We start from the raw sequence: 27,981 nt of genomic DNA, 5'->3' as shown, positions 1-27,981 counted from the left end.
ACTTTGATAAATGAATAATTTATTGTTTTATTTATTTCACTACATATCAAGGAACATATACCAAATGTATAAAAGTAAAAACTTCTAGGATTTACTACAATATGAATATTTTTCTACAATAAATAAGAGACGATATTTCAAATTTAAGAGCACATTTTTTTTTTCTCGTCCTAGAGTTATCGTTCGATCTTCTTCCAACAAAAATTGTCGTTCGTTCTATAGTCAAACAATATCTGTAATTCCAACAAAGTCTAGGATTTTTAATTTTTTTTGTTTTATTTTATTTTACATTATTTCATTTTAATTTATTTTATTTATTTAGTATCAAGGCAAGTTAACATTATTTGATTTCTGTTCATTAGTCTCATAGGATAAACACAAAATGTGTTGAATTTTTCTGAAGCAATTTTTCCTTCATGCATTGAAAATAATGTAAATTTTTTGTTTGTTTTTTTTTTTTCATTGCCTTGAAAGGAACGATAACTCAAAAACACTGTAATTAATTTCTCAAGAAAGTAACCCAGAGGAGGTTACCGCTCTTTGTTGAGAAATCTGATACAGGTCACTGTTCATTTCAAATGAAGTCTGGAATGCCAAACAGATAATTTCCCCTCGCAGCTCTTTCATTTGAAACAAAATATTCTATCCACAGCATTTCAAACACTTCTCTTGTGATATTCTTGCCCTGGAAAGAAATATATATCTGATAATCAACATCAAAAAAAAAAAAAAAAAAAGAAAAGAAAAAAAAGGAATATTTAAACGCATTTAGTAATTATGTCCTAACAATTCTAGTGAATTTATGAGAGAGAAAAAAAGCAAAACTGTAAGGTGATACATCCTCCGAGTCACTTTAATAAGATTTTAATGAATTTTAACAATTTCTTTTTAATTTGAAACTTCCGTTTAATTTCGATTGAGTACTTACTGGGGTTTGTAAATCTAGTCACTTAGATGCTTCAAAATATTATCTTTTTTTGCTTAAATTACTTAATCATACGTCACAGATTAGAACCAATATCGCGAAATTGAAGCATGCACTAAGCAGAAAACGAATTTCAAAAATATTCATCTTTCTACGTTAAGTCGCCCGCGTGGCGCAGTGGTTAGAGCGTCTGCTTTAGAGTCGCGGAGTAAGGAGTTGATCCTTACGTCGCGGGTTCGAATCCCACTGTGGGACGTGGAGACCGGTCCTTCGGATGAGACCGTATAAACCGAGGTCCCGTGTCGCAGTAGGTGCTGGCACGAAAAAGATCCCTCACTGCTCAATGGCCGTAAGTGCCGAGTATAGGACAAAATTTGCAGCTCTCCACCGGCAAGTTGTGGCGTCTCCATATGAGTGAAAAAATCTCGAGAGGGACGTTAAACAACATACAAACAATCTTTCTACTTTAATACAAAAGAATGATTTCAAGAAATGCAGGTACTTACCTGGGTATATACAACAAGATAATTATATGTAGAAATATGTTATGTAGCACATGGGGGAAAGATTCTAAGTAAGATATTTCAAAGCAAGGGAAGTGTGTGTGGTGGTGGGGGGGGGGGGGCAAATAATGAATTAAGTATAAACTTCGAAATTTTATCAAACATAAGGTTAGACCCCCCCACCCCCCCCACCCTCGGTTCAGCTCAGGCAATATTAAATAGAGAACTTACATCAGATATCTTGTGGAATGCTTCACGACATTCCTCTATGGGGATTCCGTATGATTGATTCCATACCGTCGTATACTCATCAATGTCAATTTCATTATCACCTGAAATAAAGATCATATTTATTTTTTTTCAAACATTAGCATTTAATTAGGGGTTAGCATCAGGCATTGATGTTTTATATACTAAAATAATGTTTTATTTTATGAGAAATTTTCCTCGTGTGAAAAGAACTTATATCTGATCATCATAGGTAAAATGATAAAGAAAAAATGTATACTTCAAAAGAAAGAATTTTTTTATGTTACGTGCTTCATTTATTTATTTATTGTAACAAATTTACAGAAATATAGTTTTTCTTCCCTTCGAAATATATGCACAAAGTACTGATACCCATGATTTAGCAATTAATATACCGGTACCTGATTTATCATTCACTTCAAACATGAACTGCATGAACCTCTGCTGCCATTCCGGGAAAGGTTTTCCGTTTTTGACCGATTGTAAACAATCACTCCACATCTGAACCCATTCATCTTTGGAGACCTTATCATCCTAAAAAATAGGACGAATAGCATAGGCGTTGGAAGCAAATTGATAGTGTGTGGGGGGATGGGGGTGGGGGGGGGGAGCAGGCTAAACCAAAAAAAAGTTTGAGGACTAAGCCCCAATTTTCAATGCCTATATAATGTCTATCTTTGCAAAAGTGGGGGGGGGGGCTAAGCCCCCTTACCCCCCCCCCCCCAGGTTCTGGCACCTATGAATAAGGAGCATTGATAATTATGGCGCATAAAAAGTGCGCGTAGTTAGAGAGTTACATGTATTTCTCCGTAATTTTTAGCTATGTCATCTCAAAATATTACCAACAGTGTTTTCCGTCGTATTTAAAATTCTTTTACTACTTCTACACCAAAACATTCCCCAAAATCATTGTTAATAAATCTCCTGAGCCTTAAATTGAGACTGTCTAGCTTCGTTTCATTATACTGCCATTTTGGGTGACAAGACAATATGATGTACATGTAAGTGACACAATTTTTAAATAGGTGGATCTGTGGCCCTCTGGTCTACCATCCCATTTTTTTTTTCAGACCAATGAGCTACATGTACAAATCTGCAGCAGCTATACTTTTACATGTAGCTATTCATCTGTCATGTTTTAGTTTTTAATTGGCCTGTTGGAAATTATATATATACTCTGAAATTAAATATTATCACTTTACCACATGCATGACTTTTAAGTCATCTATGTTGTAACATTGTAAATTTTGAATATATCGGGTTGCAGTAATGTTCAACAACTGGGGCTGTATCCTTCACTTATTGATTTAAATTCATACATACATGTATATATGTAATATCTGTGCAGATTTGGTTAGAGTATTGTCTACCCCTCTCTTCTCTCTTTTCAAGGAGGATGAAAAGGGGGGGGGGGCTTTTATGACCTTGAATGTTAGGAAATGGTGTTCTATATCGGCTGTTTATGTTCAATTATTCAACGTTGACAAGTACATGTGTACTCATTTACCTGATTTTCGTCTGCGTATTTTTTCAGGTCGTCCCATATGAGAAGTAATGTTTCTTTTCCTTTATTGTATTGATCCCCATCCTTAGGCCATCCCAGACTGTTACAAAATTTCTGAAAAGAATTCACAGCGTTATATACATGTTATAACAACACTGTTACAGTGTAATATGGCCCTTGATATGAAACAAAATTCTGTGGTCAGATTCGGAGTGCTATTCAAATCTCCTATAATCATCATACAAGATCGTAGTATTTTTTTCTTTTAGTTCATCTTTTTCAGTATTGTGTAACATGTTATTAATAAAAAACTCCGCCGAAAATTGAATGGTAAATACCGAATAGGTTAGAAACATATATATCAATTAAAATATAAAAAGCATGGCTAAACGTGACAAGTCTTAAAAGTTTACAACAATAATTACATTTGCTCAGGTGGGCAGAAGGACATTTTGAGAATTCACAGAAATCTGAACCGGATCATGTGGATATCAATTAATCTGAATATATTAGATGTTTACATGATAGATCAACTAGTACTTTCATGCACTCAAGCGTCTGTTTTTAATGAAAGAAGAATAAATTTTGGATTGTTTATGCAAAGATTCTAATTATACTATAAACTATAGGATTTGTTTTTTTGCTTTCTGGTCTGTGTATGTATTGTATTGAGACTTATTCACTGGAATATTTGGAAAACTTATTTTTTTCTCAACATTCACTTTCTCCAAACTTCACTGCTTAATTAAAAATAAGCCCCGTTTGTTACAGCTTTTTATTATTGATTTTTTCCGCTTCCCTGAATTAATGAGCAATAAACATGAAGTTTAATTCCAAGCCATCAACATTGCAGTAGCTATAAACTATTTTTTATTAAAAACATAACAATGAAGAAAACGTTTACAAGTTTCTTTGTTGTAATGGAGGATACACAGTTACTTTTGTTTGCTACGAAATCATTAGGTTCAGAAAATGGATATTGATTTTTTTTATATAGAATTTCCCAGTCTGATCTCAAAATGTTGTTTGGAAGAGAATGCTTTCAATTCAAGTAAGTATTCAAAAAAAAAAAAAAAAAAAAAAAAAAAAAAAAAAAACAGAAAGAAAGAAATTTTTTTTTGTGAAGATACACATTACTTTAGGTGAGACTAGGCCATATATGCGAATAGACCAGTATTAAAATATTGAATTCATTTTAATTTTAACGAAGATCCATATATTCTATAAAAAGGAGTCAGGTCCGTAGCAACGACAGATTGGGGTAGGTTTAGGAGAGGCAACCTCTGATCTGATTAGGAAAAAAAAATCAGAAAGGGGGAGGGCGACCAGCATCTACACTGTAAATGAAAATTTACTATAGCAAAATACCATGCTTAGAAAAAAGTGGTGGAGCCCCGCCCCTCCCCTCCCCACTCCCCGCGTTCTACGGGCCTGGGAGTTAAGAATAAGTTTAAGGGCTTTATCCCCTCTCTCCAGCAATTAAACTGTATCAATCATGCTATAGGGTGGTAAGTGTATGATATTATGAGTGCATACGCATGTCAAATATTAATCTACGGTTTCATAAAACATCTTATTTGATTAAAATAGAGGTTTAGATTCGCTTTGAGATAAGCTACGGTATTGACCCAAATAGGATGCCGAGTTTCTAAATCTGACATCATGTATAACGACACTATAGTTTATTTCGGATTTCAGATCTTTATACATGTTTATATTATGACATTGAATCTGTTAATCATCGACAATAACCTACATTACAACGCGCTAATTCAACATCAACATACTTGCAGTATGTTAACTTTGAATCCGCGCTGAATAAAGCGCCTGCAACCGCAGCCTCGGTCATCAAAAACATCTCAAGGTATTGGTCAGTTTACCCTTTGGTTGGTTTAGGTTTTTTTTTGGGGGGGGGGGGGGGGAGGGGGAGGTTGTCAGATTTTTTTTTAGAGACGTTGGTCCCCCTTCCCCACTTTTGAAACCGTTGCTACGGGCCTGTAAGAGGAAGGCCGGCTAAATTTCACTGAGTTTAATCGGTGCAAAGACAATTTTGTACTCGAAGGAAGTTAGGCTCACGTCATTTTTTTCTCTATGATCAAAAGTGTACGAGTCATCTCGTTGTTTGTCAAAAACATCCGATGTATATGTATGTTGAACATCAACATATATAAGTATATTATAAAATTCTTGTAAATGTTGTATGACTATTCAGATTTTATCTGGGAAGAGGACTGTCAAGACCATTGGAACTTGTGTCCAGTCCCATTGACATATTGTCAATAAATACAGTACAGTGTAAGTTCTAAAACAAACACCTTAATGTACAAACTGTCGGTAAAATGCCTTCCAAGTATCAATAGAATTTTAAGACTGTGTTGATGAAGAATTTTTTTTATACTTCCATTTTCCTTAACATTTTAAATTCCCTCTGGCGGATAAAAATCTGAATGATAGACTATAAATGTACACTGCTACAGAAAACTAGGGCATCATGTAGAATTGCAGGTTCCGTTATTAAAATAGAATGCTGTCAATTTAATTAGGATCTCATTTGAGTGAAAAGGACTGTTGCAGACATGGGCATCGATAATATGTTGATTTGCATCATTTATCACTGAAAATAGGCAACAGAGTTCAAACAGATATTTCTATATTGATTGGATAAACTATCTATAATTTACTTTCGCTTTATTTAATCAGCCATAGTGGTGTATTAATTGAGATTCTCTGCAGGTACGATGTTGTTAAATTAATTTGAGCTTTTTTTTCATCTATGTTTGATTGAATGTAATTTCATTTAATTAAAGGATAAGTTATCTTCCGCAATTTACATATTTATGCCACTATTGGACCAGACGCTTTCTGGCTCCTTTTATCAGGGAAATCATTCACTTCTGATCTTATCGGAATATACATTTCTATGAGAAAAATCGACAATAGAATACCGTATACGCGCATGCGTACTTTACCTGCAGACGAGTAGCTCCAGTTTGAGCTGTACCTTTATACTCTGCTAAAGTTTTTTTCCCCCCACAAATTAACCTCATACTGATTTAGCCAAGTAAATAATTGTCACAAAAAAGAGATACGAAAACAACATAATAAAATTAAGCACAAATGAAAACTTTGTTGTTCTAGATTAACTGAACTGGTTCGCAATCATTTGTCGGACAGGACCAGTACTTGACACTCCACTAACCAAGTTACATACAAATTAACTGAGAAGTATATTTTCTCTGTATTTTCTTTTCAATTTTCATGCAAATTATCAGTAAAAAATGATGAAGTGTAGAATTCTTAGCCTACTGACACAATATGCGAAAATCAGTGGGAAAATTCGTAATGTACGTATCTATTTATTGTGCATGTCTAACATATACACGTACAACATATACGTATACATGTATACACGTTAATATTAACATATTAAATGTAGAGAGAAAAAAAAGTGTCTCGAGTATTTTTTTCCTTTAAAAAGATGATCTGTTGGACACTTTATTTACTAATTCTTTATTTTTAATGTCAGCTCTGCTAACAGATATCTAGCTCCAGACGGAATTACCACAACCCCGAGCTACATCTTAATATAGATGGGAAAAAGATGAAGAAAGTCTCTACACAATTTATACGTACGTCAATGGCAATAAGGAAATCATCTTTGGCTATAACTCCGTCATCATTTCTATCTGTGAAAAAAAAATGTAAAAAATGAATGGATTAATATCGGCGCCAAAATAAGAAGTACTAGTATTATAAGTTCTAAATGAATATAATTATAGATACATAAATATTACCCAAAATGAGACTTAAGTTTTCCCACCAGTGACGTACATGTATGCTATTTTACATTTGAGCAAGTGTTAAACATTGGGAAACTTGTATATATTTTAATTTCACAGAATTTACTTCGAAAATTACGATACTTTTTTATGATCGATAACAGGTCTCACTACCATTCATTGTTTGTCAACGACACACAAAAGTTCAAACTATCAGTCAAAATGTTTAAATTCAGGATTCTGATCTCTCTCTCCCTCTCTCTCTCATTTCCCTCCTGGAAACTTTTTTTGCTGAAAAGTCAATACTTGGAAAGCTGTTCTAGTATATGTTAGGTGATGGCAAAGTTTCGACATATTTGTATAATCTCTGAAACAAATCGTATTTGCGTGGGATTCCAAAATGTTCATCCATCAAGATTACAAGTGGCGCGTACATCTGGAGAGCTTAATGTTATAACATTATATCAGGCAAAATAGAGTTCATCACGCCATTCATATGATTGCCAAAACAGTCATATATTTTTACTCATACTTGCCATTATCTTTACCGCGCAGCTCCGTTTTTTTTTTACTTGTTGGGTCAAAAGTATTATTAGTAGCGTAAAAAGAAAATATTTTAAGGATTACAAAACCATATTTTTGCTTTGAGACTTAGGCCTTAAATGGCCAAGAATTAAAGACATATAGCTCAGCTAGCAAAATCACTAGCTTGAGGCTAGGGAACTTCAAAGTTATTTCTCAACTAAAACGCAAAATGAACTCTAATTGACAACCTATCTGAGGAAATATTTGCCTTCGTTTCTGAAGCTAGGAATCCTATTTTTAAAATTAAGTCCCAAAAGGAATTTTAAGACACGTAACGTTGTCAGACCGATGTGTCGATCAATACAAAGACAAGTAGTCGTTTTATAGCCTGTGGTGCAACGCCGGTCCACAGGGAACTTTAGAACGACGAAAAGTTTCTCAAACTGCTAAATGTGGCACCATTAGACGGTCTCTTTTATAGAATGACAAAATGACACCAGATAGGTGCCAGTCCTTATTAAAGCGCCAATTTCTGTTAATTCAAGAAATTGCTCTTGTCTTCTTCTCGAGGTTAGCGATGAAACAGTGTGTTATTTAAGGTTCACTGACCCTCTGATCATTCAAATAAAAGTTTTCCTTGGCACTTACGATTTTTCAAAAGAAATCTTATTTATTATTAAAATGCATACAATGTCAGTATACCTTGCGGTTCACAGTTTTACAGACGGGATAAAAGTCAAGCATGCCCTTTGGGAGTCATCTCCCTTATCAAAGTATCAATGAACCTTAAAGGACCCTCCTTGAAAAGCAAGATCAACTAGAGCATTCTTTTGCCAATAGTCTGAACATTTTGGTGTTGTTGACTAACAACGATATGACGTATGACTAACACCATAGATATCTTTATATTGTAAAATTTGTAACAACTAAAGTTTACGACTTTCCCAATGCTTTGACTTCCTAATAATGCTAAATCGCATGATGCGTCACTAGGTGTGATGCAAATATAAGAATGTAATTGCCAGCCGGAAGTCCTCTCTATGATAAAGCTATAATATTTTTGCCCATATCTAAAGACTGGAAAGTTAAACTCTACAACAAATATCAGTCCGGTTTTATATACGCGTACATTTAATATACAGTTGTATAAAGTAAATTTCTTGACCGTTTTCATTTTCCGAGAAAGAGGTACATAATTATATAAACTTTTTTTCTAAATGAAGGAAAAAGGGGGTTATGCTCATTTAAAAGATATTACTACTTTTAATCAACTCTTTATTACAAATGACAAATAATGAAAGTGCGAAAGAAAAGTCAAATTATAAAAATTAATACTCCTGCTATGAGTCGAAGATAGCGAACTCAAGATCTGCCTGTGTATTGTCGATTTACGTGAGTACAATTAAGATCTCAGCTTTCATAAAACACACTAAATTGTTTCTTTGGTTAAGCAGAAATCTTTTATTTATTCAGTGTCCATCAGAATTTATTGGTACACGAACCATGTATTGAACAAAGATGTTAATATTTCCTGCAATCTATTTAATGCTTTCATTTTCATTATCGGAATGTCTCCTCAAGTACGTGTTTTCATTATTTACATTTCTGAATCATCAAAGATTGAATGTTCTTTTCATAAATTGCTTTTATAGCGCAAACAGCTCTCCATCAGTAGAATTCTTTGAAAATCACGAGTAATCGATGATGACAAATATTTTCTGATGTGTTATATCTATCACGACAGTTGTTATTCTATGAGAAATAATTAAACAGACCAAAAAAAATAATAAAATGTAGTTTGATTTATTCCTTTAATGAATATAAGAATACAAAAAAACGTATTTAGTTATCTCGTCTTGCTATGCAACAAAATCCACTAAAATACACCATCTTTTTTTTTGTAATCGGTTACTGCCGATCACAGTTGAATCCATATGAGGCAAATCTAAATAAATCAAAATGTAATAATTTGCGTACACATGACGCGACGGACCTCGTTTTCTACGTAATGACAGCTTCGTGTAAATCTATCAAAACATATTGCAGTGTAATAACCTTTTCTTAATATATTTACTTTGAGATGCAAACAGAAAGTTAGATAGTAAATAACCTTATGTTTTCTCTATGTTGGCAAAAATTTCATTTAGTTCACCAACGGAAAAATAACCTTTCCTATTAGAGTAAAGGGTGTGTCGAGCAATTCGAAATTGTGCATTAGTTTATTTGTTTATTAGGTAATTGACTGCTCTCTACATCCTGTGTCATTACTAAGGCCCTAAATTGGACATTTGCATTTTAAACTTCCTGATCATTCTTCTAAACGAAACACATGTCCACTCCTGTATTAAGGCTTTGTATGAATGATTCCTGCATAGCATCATTAAACCCACTCAGAGATATCATCATATATCCTCCAGAGATGTACCGCATTTAATTTGGAATTTGAAATTTTACAACTAACAGTACTCGAATAACTTTGCCCAGTGAGATGATTTAAATCTACTTTGGTTTTAAAATTAGTAATCGAGAAATTCTAACTAAGGTGTTAACAACCTCGTACACCGATTTGGCCTCTGTGTTGCGAACAACAACAACAACAACAACAAAGAAGTACTTGTAAGCGTTTAAAAACACTGTAATACACTGCTTAAACTTAAGGAATTTTAAAACTTCTCTGCTTGCTTTGATGCAAAACGTACAACATACATGAACCTTATTATTCAATGATTGTCATGAATAATTCCTTGTGGAGAGGACTTATATAGGCAGTGCCTGCTGTCCAATCCAGTTATGTTTAATCATAATAAAATATTGTTTAAATAAATAAATAATTCCTAGCAGTTCTCTGATAGGCTGGGAGCTTACATTATAGAAATCCTACTAAGTTATGTTCACCTAAAGGAAACCTTAAGGTGAACATAACATTAATTTTTTTCTACATTTGATCAAAAATAGATCAGGAACTTTAAGGTTAACAGTTAGTTATGAAAAGTTATGCCCCCCTACCTAGCCGTCCAGTTGAACATAACATTTATTTTTTCTACATTGGACTAAAATTGATACAATTGGTTAAGAAAATTAATTTCACCTAGGCCTTATTTTCTAATCAACGTTTATTTAATTTTTGTTACGTACATCGGACCAAAAATGGATAAAAAATTCCAATTTTTCCCTACGTCCATCATTGCGTACGGCTAGGCACGGTTTGCTTAACAAGTTTGTATCATTTAAACATGGAACGACATAAATAAGTAAATATGATTTTTCATTCAATATGATGAATTAGCAACATTTCCATTGGGTTCGAAGAATACTGTACTCTTTGGATTGCTAATTCCTCGTATTGACCTAAAAAAAAAAAAAAAAAAAAAAAAAAAACCAGCCATAATTGTAGATTGTTTAATGTGTTTAGGATCTCAAATTTAATCCTTAGTTTGAGAAAACGCAGATGTAAGGAAATGACTATACTTATTTAAAGTCCAATCTACCGTTGAAAATATAGTATATACCTTAAGGGTGAAATTTTAAAAAAAAATATTTTTTTGTTAAATATGACATACTTTTGAATTCTAGAATTATACTTGCCATAAAGTATATTAAAAACCCGAAGAACCTTTTTTGTTTGAAACTCCGAGAGCTGATTTTCTGCCATATCTGTATTCCTGAAAGACAAGAAAAATACATAATATTATACTCAGGACATAAAAAGACAGGGAAATATGAAGAAAGTCATTAAAGAGTCGACCAAAATTTCTTAGTTTTATCTAATTATTTTTGACATGCCTGTTTGATTTTGGACTGTGATATATCATGGTTTTCAGAAATGTTACATATACTAGGACAACATAATAAATCGAATATGATAATAATTTATTTTTGGAATTTGTTGTGATTTTTTTTTTACATAAACCAATAAATTGTGTGCACTATTAGTTGAATGAATATAGTGATAATTCAAAAGAAATATTAACCCTCATACGGAGATACATGTATATTTCGAAGAGCCATTGTCTCTAAATATAGGATACAGCGCAGTTCTTTCAAAATGACACTCATTTATTAGTTTTGGTTTGGTTAAAACAGAAAAAAAGTTTCCCACTTCAAACCAAACACTGCGGTATACACGAGGTGAAAGCTTTCATTTCCATCCTCGCATGAGGCAAACGTTCACACACAGGGACACGTTGTACGCCAACGAGAAAAATGTTCTTAGTACATTCCAACACGGTCCCAACCTATGATTGAACTCTCTCAAACGCTTCCCGTAACTGTCGTGTTCGAAGGAGAGACGAACGCTTTTGCTACCATCCACTTACTTTTAGGAATCTTTTCGCTCTTATAGCACCCTCACTCTCTCACCTATACACAATTTTTACTCAAACTGTCTGACAGTGTCCTTTCACTTAAGGTACGACTTCTACCTACATACAGAAAAACCAAATATCTCGAATGCTCTCTGTATCATGTACATACTGTTATGTACATGCTTAATCTCACTACTCCCTCAGTCTAAACCCTCTTACGAAGAGGTGAATGCTCTTAGTGCAATCACAAGACAACCATCCACCCACGAGACGAAAGTTCTTACCCCAACAATATTAAAATTACAAAATCTCCATAAATGATCATCTGACGGAAAGGCAACTTTTAAAAAAAAAAAAAAAAAAAAAAAAAAAAAAAATCACATCCATTGTCACTCCATCGACCTTAAAAAAAACGTCTTTTTAACCGTCATTTAGCCCTCCAATAATAAGACAAACATTTGAAACACGCACTTTCACTCACCGACGAGGCAAACTTTTTAAACAGTCTCCTCCACCTTAACCTAGCCTTCCACCGAGCTCTTGGCGAAGGAACAGTTGCTACCTACTTTTTATCGACTTAGGTCAGTCGCAGCCGGAGTTTGAACCGCCATGACCTTCCGATTATGGAACGAGCGCTCTACCGACTGAGCTATCGTGACGGTGTGTTGTCAAATACAAAGATGCGATAAATCACGAGATTTGTCTCCACTGTACATGTTTGAAGGATGATTTATGCATACTTTTTCTGTTGATGGGAAATTGTACCCAGGGAACTTTTTAAAGATATCACATTCCCCAGTATTATCATAGAATCAATTCAACTTAATTAGCTTAATCTGGACTGATAATACGATAATTGCTAAATGATATACGTGTTAGCTTCTTAGTTCATGTGGTTTTGTAATACAAGATATAAAAGCAAAAATAAATGAAAGGCTCAAAAGTTTAGTGTTTTATTTCTAACAATTCAAATTTATTGTCGAAAGTAATATTATAATAATAATAATTTTGTTAAGCAATGATTAATAATAACTGTTTACTGGATGTTCTGAGTGACCAGTTATAGACACAGGTTGTTTGGCATTTCGTCCAGGGAACATGTGACATAAGTTAAATTTATTCAAAATAATATGGGACTAATTGGTAAGCTCTCTTTATATTTAGAATCTGATTTCTTGATAGGGTATAAAGGCTGGAATTATGACGTCATAGTCTTATCTGTAATTTTGGTTGTTGTTTAACTTAACACAATGTGGACAAAGATATGGTTTCACACAGATTAGTTTATCTCAGCCAAAGGGTACACTGGACTTGATTTTCAGTCCTGTAATCATTGAAAACGGAGAGTCATAGAAATTAAACCTTGGTGAAATTATTGATCCTACAATTTTCATTATAGATAGACAATGTGTAGAAATTCTAATTAACATATGATGTCAAACTGGCGAAAAGCAATTTTGAAGTTAATCCCCTACTTTTGAACAAAATTTTACAATCATTTTATGCCACAATATCATTGGTTTCCATAGAGACTATTACCGACATGTTTGAAAAATTATACATTACGTTGAATGCATATCTTTTTATGTTATTTTTTATTCTGTGTTTATTTGCACATTAGAGTATCAGCACTAAAAGGTATCAAATAACAAAAGCAGTATACTGATCAGAGCAATAATTGAGAAGAACTTTATTAACACCCTATAATTCATGCATTTTCTATTGCTAATCTCTTCTGAATGCACAACTATTTTTACCAATTACCATATGTCATTTTTCTCCACAAGATATTTGTGAAGTATGGAAGTTGGAATGCAAAAGACGCATTAGAAAAGCTTCAAAAACATTTCCGTGTCGCCTGAAGAGCGACACTAAGTGATAACTTTTCTGTGCGTCTGTCTGTCTGTCCGTCTAGTTGTCTGTCTGACCGTTTGTCAGGCTTATAGCTAGAAAACTGTAAAATGTATTGGTTTGATATTTTGCAAATATATAGTTTGATACTATGACTTTTGTAAAATACCAGGGTTACACATCTCGTGTTTTTTGAACTTGACCTTTGCCTACTTTTCAAAATATTTCATAGAGCCGATAAACGGCTTTTTTGACATTAAAGAGATAAATATCCGCTTTTTACATGTAGCATGTGCACTGTTTGTCATCAGATATTATTGAAAAAAATATACCAGAGTGACAGTCCACTTGGCCTTGACCTCCATTACAAAAATACTTCGAAAGGTTAATTTAAAACTTGTCTTTTGAATCACTTTATACTTGTACATAGCGATATCAGGTTCATCAAAGAGGGAACTATAGTTAATTAAAGTGTCAAAGTAATCACTCCAGTTTATCATTCATGTAGTTTCTATAGTTTCAAGGTTTTCATTATAATAAATTGAACACTTAACTACAGTTCACTATAGTTTAGCATCTTATTTAAGGAATTTATCTTCATAAATCTTAGTCTTTCTCATCAAAAGAACGTCTTGCTTTCACATTTGCCAATCAATACACTCGTTATTTGAAAACCCCCCAAAAATCAAAGTCAATCTTTTGAAGAATAAATTTGTTATTCATTGATTTTGTAAGAATTCCTAAGAAAGCATTTGTACGTTTTCATTCAATTGACTTTTCTGCTTTGTTAATGACATATTTCATTGTTTTTATCTCTTTGACACGGGAAAACGATGGGCAGAAAAGATAATTTTAATCCTTATTGATTGTAATGTTTTTCTTTAATTCTTTTGTTGAGTTTCATGTGGATAACGATTTTTAATGTATTTTGTATCTGATGTCCGTCTCCAGTTGAGGAGAAGATGTTTCTTTTCTCTTCTTTTCTAAATTTGATAAGATTAGTTGGGATTTCAGCAAAGTTAATTAAAACATAATTCTCAAGTGAATGCAAGATTATATAATTGGAGCTACAGAAAAAAAAACCTTCATCTATAATATGTGACCTCCCTTTCAGTTTCAAAACTAAGACATGCTGATGTTTTCAGAGAAGGCCCTTTTGTGTTTGAATATTTGATTCACTACTGTATATACAGGGTAATTTTCGTCCGCGTTTTATTTTAGCCGCTTTCGCCCTCGTTGTTTGAGGGCGAGTTTAAAATGGAGCGAATAAAAAAGACAGCATAATCTCTAAAGCAAAACTTTGTCTGGGCTAATTTAAAGCGGGGCAAACTTGTTTTCAAGTGTTATAGGGCGAAGATAACACGGGGTGAAAAATAACCCTGTATGCAGTATACCATAATAATACATTTGAATATGAAAATAGTTTGTATATGATTTTTATGACCTACCATAGTTAAGATACTTGTTTGGGGTCTGAGAATTTTCTATCTCAATTTTTAGATTTCACCTCGAATCTTACACAGAAATAATTTCTAGTTATCCAATTATCCATACAGATCAGATATGGAATTTCACACAATGATAAGTTACATCAATACTTGTTGTCTGATGTTTGTTTCATTTCTCTTATTTTGAATTAAAGTGCTTGTTCATATTAGAAAGGAAATAAGAGTAGCCATGCAACCTCGCATGAGCATCGTTCACCTTAAAGGCTCAATCATTGTCAAGCCGTATAACGGAGATCAGAAACGCGTTGTTGTATTGCTGATATGAAGTAGTAATGGGAAATTCATATTCCAGATAATCTGTATAAATCATATAGGTTAATATTTCAATAAAAAAAAAAAAAAAAAGATTTCAATATGTCATATCCCACTAAAGCAATGTTCTAATCTTCCCAAGGTAGTTTTCAATTTTTTTTTTAATCAAGCAGGATTTTATATTTTCCAAGTTCTATCTTAAAGGGACATATCATTCAAAACTCTATATAAGCACAAGGATAGCATCAGGAAAAAAATATTTGTAATGGAGCATGCAATCAATATTACATGTAATTATTTACTCAAACATGTTGTTATAATTTCTGAATTCACTTATATATTTTTCATTTCGGCATCTGAAGTGTATTACAAATCAATGTATCAGTAAATTTACGATGTTAAGATTCAAAAATAGAAACGAAAACGGTTTATAGTTATAAAACTAATAAATGCCTTTCATATTTATGGTCAAAATGAACTTTTATAAAACGTTTTTGGAAGATGTGCTCCTAGGTATAAAAAGATTCAATATCATTTGTAATAATGTACCACTGTGATGAGTTAAAAAAAAAGATTAAGCCCCAGAGACTTGATTTGTCTGTCACCGACTCACAAATCATATACAGTGCACTTTGATATTGTATATATATAGAAACCTCCTGAAGCAACATAGACAGAACATTGATGGTCCTAAGAGGAACGCATGCATTATGAAAGCAATTAAAGACGCCATCTTGGGAAGCCTCTAGCCATTTCTGGAATTGACAAGTTAAGCGTCCATATGATATCTTGAATGCTACAGATAGAGACTTCTGTTCATTAAGCGCTAGACTCAAGCACTTGAAAGACCAAGAGTGCCACAATTTACAGACTAAGCGCATTAAAGCGTTTTCATCGGAGGATGATGATAACGCGGTACAGTATAATTACTCCTGTAACATAATATCAGAATTGAACACGGTATTGATTCCGATAAAGGCCAGAGGGAGATCAATTACCGTACTGATTTAAAGACACGGGCGAAGTCAGTAGATCACAAAATACCGTAGTTTAGCGATGATCAATGAAACAGATTCTAATGATCACGGAGTTCCACACCTTGAAATGTTCCTTTTAACCCCTCTGGCCTCTTGCTTCAGGTAAACATTAAATTAAAATGCCAATATTTTTTTGTGTTTTCCTGGGAAATTTTTGTCCTATTATAATAATTTTAGCTAATGCGTACGCGATTTGTTCGTATATAGTGTATATTTTTGCTTATTGATGAATCTAATTATCCAAAACTGTTCCCCACTTTTAATAATTGCTACATGGACATGAACTTACAATAACTTCGGGATAGAGATGACTTGAATCAAATTGTTGTCATTGTCAGTATATTTACAACCACATAATAACTGCCCTTTTGTGAGAGACATTTTTTGGCAAATCTCACCTGCTCATTTCGTCCAAAATTGGTTAACGATAGAGAAGAGAAAATGATTATACATATGCTGCGATTTTAATGTTTATATTGTTTATTTAGTAACTTCTCACTTAGCTTATACATATTTTATATTTCATACCAAAAAGGTATTTTTTCATGAATTTAGTTTTTGTTCATTTTGCATCTACACTGGCGGAAAAAAATAAAGCGAGAGTTATTGCAGTTTGCATCTTAATTACGTTCTTATTAGCAACAATGACCAATTGTCCTTTTATTATTTTTGTTGCACCAACATAAATTTTTGGAGATCTAGAATGCTTTTAATTATGGGAAGGTGACCCCCTCCTTCCACTCAAAAGAGTTATCCCTGTCGTGCCCCTCTTCCTTTGTCTCCTTTGTGTAGCTAGGTTGTAAAAAAGTGTTGAAATTTAGTTGATATCATCTCATAAAAGCAAGCAAAATGTTTGAACTTGGTCCTTCATAAATTCTGTTACCAACCACTAAAGGTAGGATATTACAAATACGTTGGGGGGGGGGGGGGGCTTATTTAAAATAAAATAAATTCTTTGTGATAAATTTATTACTTATCTGTTCAAGAAAGTTATATGGCTAGATCCTGTTTATTTAATATTTGAAAGTGACTACCAGATTACAGCAGAACTCAGTAAAATTCTACTTTTTAATATTTAAAAAAAAATCTGGGCCAGAAAAAGAGTAACCCCTGCAAGATCCTTGCCTAACTCCCTTTTCGAGAAACCTGGCGGACATGCGTGTGCAGGCTTTTGAAATATAATATTGATCTTTTGAGAGTTTTATAAAACTGTAAATATTAATTTGTACTACAAGTTTTTTTTTTAAATTAAATCCCTAACGTTCCATAATTGTTTACGTAACTGTTTCACTGATGTTCTGCAGAAACATGATTTTTTTGTAGCTCAATTTCACAAGAGACTTCATTTTACAGAATGCAAATAAATATTGTATGACGCAGACATTTTTTTTAATTTGATATACTGAAGTTTTGAAAGAATCTCTCGTATAAATATTTAAAATAAGATCTGCTTTTGGATAATCGTAAAAGTTTTTTTCTGTAAATTGGAAGGGATACTAGACTTTGTCACGAAATACGGTAAAGTATTTTTCTCTCTAATGATGTCATAGATAATCGCGTTGTCATATTTGACGAAAGGGAACCCTATGGCCCCATCTTTACAAACACATTTGACAATGTGACGGAATGTATTGCTGCTTTCTATATATTTGTAATTACTTAAATTACTGCACATATTGCACTTCCTTTAATAGAGGTAAAACTGTATTCAAAAAATAAATCATTGAATAATCTTCTAGTAAACATAACTTCTCATAAAAAATGAAAATATAATTTTCGACTTTAATACCATATTCGTGTTTACTCGTAGTGATATATCACGGTGTGATTTTTGATACAAACAATTTTAGTGACATGTTTTAGCTGACTTTGAAATATACTTTTAATTATCTGTAATTACTTTAAACATCACGAAGAACTTTAATTATGCTAATTACTATGTAAATCAAAACGCGTCAATTTAATCAATTTACTCAACATGTCATGAGTTATTCTATCTACGCCATCTGTCACTCATGCTCAGAATTGTGCTAATTGTCATTGTTATACTTTATTATTTATATGTTACATGCAACATTGTTAATCAGTTAAGTCATAGGCTTGGGATTATTCGGGTGCAATTTTTGGATTTCCAGAATTCGCCCTACCGACCTAAGTTATAATAAAGTGCTATTCCATCGTTAGCATTTTTATGTTTCATTGTTGCCGGAAAGTTTTTATACTTATTTTCCCCGGTGATAATTTGGTGGAGAATCCGGGTAAAAACTTTCCGGCAACAATGAAACATAAAAATGCTAACGACCCTAACTTTCGGGTGACAAAACGTGCAGTGACGATAGGCACATATCTTTGCCGCTGTTATACAGCAACCCCCTCCCCCGTGAATCTTCCCCAGAAGTCTTGCTCTAGAGTGAGCCCCACGGAAGTCGTACTCAAGAGCCATGCTTTCCCTCCAAGCCATATTTCCCCCAACAATATCAAAAGAGAGCACCCAAGGGGGAAGCCTCAAGCCTCACTTTGGAGACTTACTCCCCCCTGTAATATTTGCTCTGGAGTGATACTATCTCTTTAGGGCCATGTTTTCTCTTTGAAGTCTTGTTCTGTGAACTTAATGGAAAGGAAAAGGGGGGTACAGATTTTATGTTTTGAATAATAGCAACTTATACGAAAGTAGTGCTCATGCTGTCTTATTAACTTTTATTTCGTGGTAGACATATGAGTACGATGTACTTATCTAAGCCATACAAAAATGATTTAAAATTTCATTGTAAGAGCTTAAAGTTTTTTTTTTAAAGATATCGTCCAGAAACGAAAGTGTTACGCATAGACATAAAATCAGCTAGTCGGACGAACGGACGGACAAACGGACAGTCAGTCCCAAATTAATATCCCACAGCAAGCAAGGACAATTAATGCACCGCTGTAAAGGCTTGGTAACTAAATTATCTCTATAGAGTCACTGTATAGTATTAGTAAAAGCAAGATTAAATGAAGACCTTCTATGGGGGAAGTCTGACTCTACAACTAGTAGTAGAGTGGGTCTTCCTACAGGGAAGTGTGGCTTCAGAGTGAAACTTTCCCGGTGGCCCTCTCACTCTGGAGTCAGAATTCCCCCAAGGGAAGCCTCATTCTAAGCCAGACTTCCCGGGTGAAGTCTGGCTATGGGGGAAGTTTCACTCTACAACACCGGCGACAAGATATACTCGTACATTTTATTTTTTTTTTATCAGCCGGCGATAATAGATGTCGATGGAGGAAAATGTATGCAATTAGGGTATGTGCATATTGGTGCAAACGGCAATAAGTCCATATGTACAGGAGGATAATATGTGCTGTCACCGACCTCTTTACGAATTAACGAGGGTTTTTAGAAAAGTTCGCGGACAAGTTCTATTGTGAGCGCGCTATTTGCATGAAACAAGTAAAACTCGGCAGACAAAAACTATACACATTTTCCAATAAATTTGCAAATATTTTGTGTTTTCCGATGATCCATAGAAAATTTACAGCTATTTCATTTAGATAAAACATGCTTCACGGAGCATGTCACTTTTTGCACATTTACATTACATAGACATTTTTAGGAAATTAAAAATTGCACTGCTGTAGCTCACAAAGATTTATGATAATTTACCTGCAGCAACAAGAATCATGAAACGTCATTTGGCGAAAGTTTGAATTAAATTGGAGGGGCCATGACTGTTTTTTCGTTAATTATAGATGACCAATGCGTAAAAACAAAGTCAAGTATGGAAAGGTCATTGAACGTCTTGGAGCACCGCGCTATTAAAAAAAAATAGGTGTGCAGACTGGTTAATACCCGAAACAGACTAAAATGTGCTAGGTGCTGCGGGTGCTGGGAATTGCCTACACGTATTTAGGACCAAATTGTTCAAATGGCAGTAGCTTAATAAGAATGGACGGATTGGCATTTTTGATGATCAACTTTTGTGATACCCCATTACCCTGTTTTTTGCATGGACGTTGCGCCTATGGATTTTTGCATTGTTTCCATGTACTATGTAGACATTGATTATAAGATCTCATTAATATCCGATACGCCACAATAAGACATTTTAGAAAAAAAATTAACATGTCTTTATATAGTTATTTAATTTTTAAGTAGAGAAAAAACATGAAAGTCTACAGAAATGAAAGATATTTAGAACTGTGAAAAGGCATAACACATTTGGAAACAGGTTGTCACGTCACCTAACGTTAAGAGATTGCTCCGTGAATCCTATGACCGCACAGTAAAAATCATCGTATGTTTTCAAACTTATAGTAAATGGACATGAGGTTTTATATACTAATATACAAAAGATAAGAATTTAATCAGACATACGTCATTCTTCAAAATGCACATTACATTTTCCGTAAATTAACGTGTCCGAACTTTTCTAAGAACCCTTGTATAACTGCGTTATATCCACATTTCTAACAACAAAACATGTACAGAATAAGTGTATTTTCGGTTCTGTGTTTGCTTAACGTTCCTTCGATAACCTTTCACTCATTGAAACACAACTATTTGCAGTTGGAAGGCTGCAAAGTAAGACATTCACTCATTGCCCTGTTACAACGCGAAATGTACAGTGTAATAGCAACGCAAAATGTAATGAACCGGGATTACTGCATTTTGCGTCATTACATTTTGCATCGAGATAAACGCAAAATGTAATAATGCAAAATGTAACAACAGACTTTTTAGGATTATTACATTTTGTATTATTACATTTTGCGTCGAGATCAACGCAAAGTGTTATAATATAAAATGTAATAATACGATTTTTTGATTATTACATTTTGCGTTGTTACATTTTTCGTCGAGATTTAGCAAAAGGCAAGAAGGCAAAATGTAATAATACACTTTTTGGTCAGTCAGGCTGAGAATAATTTTCAATTGAGTAGTGGATGAAGAAAAGAAATGGAAAGAAAATAAAACAAAAGAAAAAAAAATAAACATATGCTAATTCTTACATTTAATTGGATGTATAATATTCTTGATTTCATAAGCTATTTAAATCAATTCAATATTTAAATCATAGGTGTTGCAAATTAGAAACGTGCGTGCGGGGGCGGGGTGGATGGTGGGGTGGAGTGTAATTTCGTTGATCAGTGTGCTTTTGCTTTTTGATTGACACATGCATTGAATGTAGAAGTAAAAAATCTATTAATTTGTACTGGCAGGTGTAAATATAGCGGTGAGGGGGGTTATTGACAATTGTGATTTCATACTGTTTTTACAAAGCACGTACATTGCAGACCAGCAAAAAGTGAAATTCTCCCTCAGAGTTAGAAAAAAAGATGCATTTAGATTTTGTAATGTCCGTAAAAGCCGTAACGTTTGCCTCATTGTCATTTTTCCGTCTGTCTATTTTGTAAAAAGAGTTTTCCCATGACTGTATGTTTATATCAATTTGTGATGTATTACGTTCCCCAATCCAAAACACCCCCCCCCCCAAAAAAAAAAATCATATTTTGTTTTATTATATTTTGTGTTTTCCTCGGCGCAAAAATTAAATAACGCAAAATGTAACAACGAAAAAGTACGTTATTACATTTTGCGTTAGTCCCAACGCAAAAAGTAATAACTCAAAATGCCATAATCTAAAAATTTCATTACATTTTGCGTTATTTCATTCTGCGATGATCTCGACGCAAAATCTAACAACGCAAAATGTAATAATCCCACTTTATTACATTTGCGTTGTTTATACATTTGGCGTTGTAACATTGTCCTTGAACAGTGAAGAATCCTTTTGTTATTACTCCGTTTATTCGATCTCATTCAAAGGTCCGGTCTCTTCGCCCTCAAATGGGGTTCCAATCCGCCACGTAACGATCAACTTACATCGCGACTTAAACCACTGTACCACGCGGACGACTTCACAAAAACTTACAATTACAATATATATATATAAGTTTCTGGATAACCACATATCAATAGCAGAATGGCAGAGTTTCATCATGTGCAAATTTTTTATATATTAATGATTGAGGTTTAAAAATGTGGTTAATGAATGTTCGAAATGTCTTTCTCATAAAGAATTTAAAAAAAAAAACAAAATTATTTCGACACTTTTATGTACAAGGAGATACAATGCACAACAAGAGGATGTTGGTAGAGATATAAGTATTCCTTCAAAGGAAGACCTGGAATAAACAGATTTCCATTCAATACCCAGTTTATATCTGTATAGCATGTTCTCTTCATCTTCACACAATGGATTGGTCATCTAGCGTATAGTTAGTGTTGGCAATATCACCAAACAGTATTTCATTGACTAATTTCATTTCCCGGTGGGATCTGTGATTTTTTTTTAATTTTATAATTATCAGGAACACCATGATATAAGTTATGGAGAGAAATGGAGTTGTGTTTTTTTTTCTTCATCACAACCACAGGCGATATCGTTGGGATATTTAGAATTTGTCTGTTTGAAACTCTTGATCTGATATCGATTTTTCTAATTTGCTTGATTTATTTTTTGGAGAGCTGTCTTTCCCCTTTCCGATGGTTAGGAGCTTATCATGGTACTGAAATTATCAATTAAAATAAATGAATAATTTATTTAATAAGTTTAAGGGGAAAAGATGTTTCAAAATTGTTGAAAATTTGATAAACCAATTGTTTCAGAGATGCAATTGAGATTGAAAAAAACATCTAATATTTTTGCACAATTCTTGAGACCCTCACGGCAGCTCGGTGGATAAGTGCTCAATCCGTGATAGGAAGATCGTAGACTCAAACTCCGGCCGCGACAGACCTAAGTCGATAAAAAATAGGTAGAAATTGTTCCTTCACTAAGCGTTCGATCGGCACTTTAAAGTGAAAGTTGAGGACCTTTCGCATGGGACCTTAAAACCAAGCCCCCGTGACACGGCAGGAATTGGCAAGGTAAAGATCCCTCACTGCTCAATGACCCGCCCTGACTGCAGATTTAAGGTCTAAATTTGAAACCCTTCAAAGGTGTATGGTGACGTATTTATATGAGTGAAGAATTCTCGAAGGGGACGTAAAACAACACACAATCAATCAAACAATCAATCGGTATTTAGAACCAATTTGAATAGATCTATAAGAGATTTTTGCAAGTTCCTATTATGTAACAAACAGTACATATCATTGGCATTGTAACAGTTTGACTGGACCGGAAATGGAACCCGGGTGCCCTGTATCACTGGTTTGACGATGTACCAACTGAGCTTTCCAGGCCTATATCCATAGGCCATACCATTACATTATCTATAAACGAATGGAGAACGTGTATGGTTGGACCAGAAATCGAACCCTGAACCCTGCATCACCAGTCAGGTGCTCTACAAATGAGCTTATCAGGCAGATATCCACGTCTCAACCCATTACAATATTTTGGGCCTAACATATTTTCGGAGCTCTGTCATTCAGTAACCTTTCAACAATATTTTAATCACCTTTCAGTTAACTGAATGGCAGAGTTTTATCCTGAGGGAAACATTAAAAAGGAATTTCAAGAATTTTAACAGCATAATTTAACCTAAAACGATACTGCTGTAGCTTTGTGAATATTTCAATGAAGAAAGTTAGATCACGTGGGAAAAGGGGAACTGACGTCAATCTGATGCAGTTTTGCTACGTTGTCATAAATGATCAAAAAGTGCATATGCTGAGACAAAGAACGCTGCTTTATGATAGGATATAAGATCTTGTTCTCATTTAAAATAAAACAATTTCAACTCGGTTATCATCATAGCTTAAAACAGATTAAAAGCGACACAACAGCGGTATAACTCAGCAAGTTACACTTATTTGTCGTTTGTATCATTTGTGGTCTTTCGACAATATATTAATTAAAATTTTATTAAACAACATGCTCATGAAATTTATTACGTCTCTGTTTTAGAATTTTTGAGATGATTATTTTATCAACACACATCAACCATATTTTCAGTAAAAGCAAAATCCCAAAATATTTTTATATTATTATTTATTTCATTAAAAAACAATCTAAAACTGCAAAGCAATGAATATATGAACTAAATCAAAGTATTTGTAAAAACTGAAATTAAAATATAATGAATACCGAATCTCTTGAACAAAAGGTGACAATGTGTTAATGAGGAATTCAGAAGGGATATTATTATTTGATTGGTTCTTTCACCCTTGAAACAACTTAACTGTTACGTCCAATATAATGTTTGGATTTATTTGCTTCAATAGTTCTGGTATCAATTAAAACCTGCATTTCTTTATTTGTTAGGTATTTTTTGTTTGTTTCCTTGTTTTAAATCTGTGTTTTGAATCGAAAAGAGGGTTTTCAAAAACTGCTTTGCCAATTAAAGGTCAGTGGCACAGAATATCTATGAGACAAAGACAATACTCTGCAACATGCTCCTCAATAATCTTGTCACATTTTGAAACTGAGTCAAATTTAAAAACTGAGACAAATTCTATTCTTTAATATATTCTCATGAGAAAAGCTGGATTATGTCAGGTGTTGACTTCATTTCTGTTTTAAAAAGCAGAGATGTATCCTCACTGTCATATCGTCATTCTTCCGAAACTAGCTTCATTATTTAAAATTCCCTTTGACGAAAAGCTTTAAACATTTTTCATTAGAGATAATTGGTAATTTACGCTTGAAAAGATGAATAACGATATTAATGGAAAAAAAGCCCTGCGAAGAAAAAGCTTCTTCCATGGAAATCAATTATTTTATCCTAAGCTCTCGCTAAATTTCAATTTGTCCTTTTATTCATTCTCCTTTTTCATTTCCAGAAAGGAAATACGCCATATCCTAAAGGATTGAGTAATATTTCCCTTTTTTTGGAATTAATCATCCTTTGCCCATTGATTTCAAAATGAAAACAAACAGACAAATAACCGCGATATTTATTAAATTTCTCTCTTCATTTACTCTGATTTGACATTCTGATCGACAGAAAATTTATTTGGAAAGAATATTTTCACTTGCAACATGCGCAGTTGTATATACACTTGATATAAGATTATGAATCCATCGGGAAATCAACAATCTGCGCTAAATTGACAATAAAACTAATAAAGTAGCGCACATAAAATAGTTTAATAGTGTAAAATTTCGAATTTATAATCTAATTTAATTGTAGAGTTTGTAGCCATTGATAGTACTCCAAAGTATAGTGAAATACGCTTTAAGCAAAATGCCAGGGAACGAAAGAATTTGATCGTTATAAACATATTATATATCCGTTATATCAGAGAATTTAAAGGAAACTCACTCTGCTGTAAAGGTGAATTCCTTTTAAAGGTGTTCATTGTAACTTTGTTTTACTGTAATAACAACGTGTTCAGACACAAGGACAAACGGATAGTGTCCAGGGGCAAGTTTTACAAATTAAAAAAAAATTACGAATAAGACTAAAGATTTAGGTTGATTGTCAAACTTTGTAAAATTAATTATTCTGTTTAAAATTGTTAACATAAAAATATATTTTCAATTCTTTTAAATATTCAGACCATTTTCAAATCAATGTAAAATAAAAGTCATATGCAAAATGAAATGTCGGTCTTAGTCGTAAGTTCTGTTGTAAAACGGGGTCTTTATCTTAATGCCAACGCTCTAGATACGACGTGAAAAAATCCGATTCAAATGTTCAGCAATGATAATCGATATACATTAATTTAAATATATATATATTAATTATATATATATTTTTTTCTTTCTGTTTCTTATTAAGATAAACAGCGCTGTTCGTCAGGGAGCGAGATGTATTTGAATAACACAACACTCTCCTATTGGATTCAGACTCGTTTTATCGATGAATCTTGTCGGAACAGAGGAAATTCGAGCCTTTATGATTCCCTCGACATTAATTAGGTTAAGCAACGTGCGTGATTGTATTTTAGGTTGCAATATTGATCTGTGTTTGTTAGTTTCTGCTATTCTTCTCGTGAATCAAGTGATAGCTTTTACAATGGATTGTTTTTTCTCCGTTTGTAGCTCTTATCTTTTATTTGAAGTTACAAATCAATCAATGTACGGATATAGGGCTTAGAAACAAACTGTAAATATGGTACAAAATGGTTCAGAAGAATTAAAAAAAAAAACGCATAACTGACACTTTAGAATTCGTTTATTTACTTGTTTACTCCATTTATATTTATACTTTGTTGATTATTTTGTATTTTTTTTTATTAGAGTGCATTTGTTGAAGGATGCATCTACAATGATGGGTAAGAGAATGTCATATTTTATACAAAATAACATTTTTAAATTTAATTCCGTATATATAATTATTTAGACTACTAAATGTTTTTTTTAGAAAACGCATGATCTGTTGCGTGTTATACTTTCAGCAAAGAAAAGTCTGTTAAATTCTCTCTCTCTTTCTCTCCCATTTAACGAATAAATTTTGTAGGAAAACATTTTGCTTGACTGCATTTTTCTTTCAGCTTTGTTTTATTAAATGGAACAGCTGTATATGTCAAATACATTCACAGAGTTGTTGAATAATTGTTTTCCTTTAGTTAGCACGATTAATGTATACTTTTATCAAATCAGTTGTTTTCCAAGTACTTTTGTGCCCTATAATTCAATTTGCTTAGAAATGGCCCAGTCTGGGGTCAAATATTGTGTATTAGCTGACGCTGAAACCACACGGCCCCTACAGTGGCTTCTCTGATAATTCATCATACTTAGATTGAGTCCCTGGACAGCTCTGTCGCCATATATCACTCCCTAAAAAGTTTTTTCATTTACTTTTCATCGATTATGAACGCGTTAAGGTTTTTCAGACATGATAGGTCATGTTTAAGCTAGCTAGCCTGACTGAGGTCTTAATTAAATGCGTCCATATAAAACCATAAAAATGTAAAGGAGTGGAAGGAAATCTACATCATGTTATTGCTTAAATAGTTAGAAAAAAAAGAACACCTGTTGAAGATTTTTTTTAATTTGGAAAAAAAACGTAAATAAATAAATTAAGAAAGAAGACTAAAAAACAAAATATGTAACTTTTCAGAGAAAAAACCTAAGTAACTTAATTGTTTGAAAGTTAAAAAATTAATAGCTTATTGCTATTAGTACATATATAACAATAAATATTAAAGAAAATCAAGTGTTTCACGTTTTTTAAAGAAGAATTCTAGCAATATTGTATCTTGAACATAATCTGTTTTTACTGTGCTCCTAGGTGAGGAGTGAGAAGCATTAGGAATTCAATTGTGGAAAAAGTTCCAAGGAACTCAAGGCCTCTTGTTGTACAAATGACCGATAAGAAAATGTTAGTTTAATTTATCAGTTAATTTTTTTAAAATTATATTCTTACCCTCTCTGTGTTGCTTGAATGAATATTATTGAAGAAATTTTAATTCAGTGTAAAGAGCATTGTCATATTATTTGAATATGATGAACTTTTCCAAGACCAATCAATTATGAAATAATACTGACTTACCTAAATCAGATAGAATTACGAAGTTTGTATTTTGATAGATGAGCCCGGAATGTGCCAGAAATAGTATATTTCCGATGCCTTAACAAACACGATCGATCCAATGCTTTCCTAAAACCGCGCGAAAAT

The 27,981-nt window shown here is 33.2% G+C and overlaps 1 protein-coding gene across 2 annotated transcripts; it reads right to left on the bottom strand.

Annotated features, from left to right (window-relative positions):
• Nucleotides 1-2: 2 nt before the first annotated feature.
• LOC133174471 (sarcoplasmic calcium-binding proteins I, III, and IV-like) lies at nucleotides 3-27,981 on the bottom strand. Of its 2 annotated transcripts, none has more exons than XM_061309596.1 (7): nucleotides 27,856-27,981; nucleotides 11,067-11,147; nucleotides 6,815-6,863; nucleotides 3,185-3,295; nucleotides 2,079-2,211; nucleotides 1,660-1,760; nucleotides 3-685 (listed from the first exon to the last, which is right to left on the bottom strand). In XM_061309596.1, the coding sequence occupies exons 2-7, from the start codon at nucleotides 11,135-11,137 to the stop codon at nucleotides 575-577; spliced, it is 576 nt and encodes a 191-aa protein (XP_061165580.1). In that variant the 5' UTR covers nucleotides 11,138-11,147; nucleotides 27,856-27,981; the 3' UTR covers nucleotides 3-574. The 2 variants fall into 2 exon arrangements, with proteins under 2 accessions (XP_061165580.1, XP_061165581.1); XM_061309597.1 differs by having other exon boundaries at nucleotides 11,067-11,139.

The sequence above is a fragment of the Saccostrea echinata genome, unplaced genomic scaffold (genome assembly GCF_033153115.1).
Source record: "Saccostrea echinata isolate AGI-Se365-2 ecotype Australia unplaced genomic scaffold, CSIRO_AGI_Sech_v1 ptg000058l, whole genome shotgun sequence".
NCBI lineage: Eukaryota > Metazoa > Mollusca > Bivalvia > Ostreida > Ostreidae > Saccostrea > Saccostrea echinata.
Note: the sequence above shows the minus strand (reverse complement) of the source record. Positions and strands in the feature narration are given on the sequence as shown.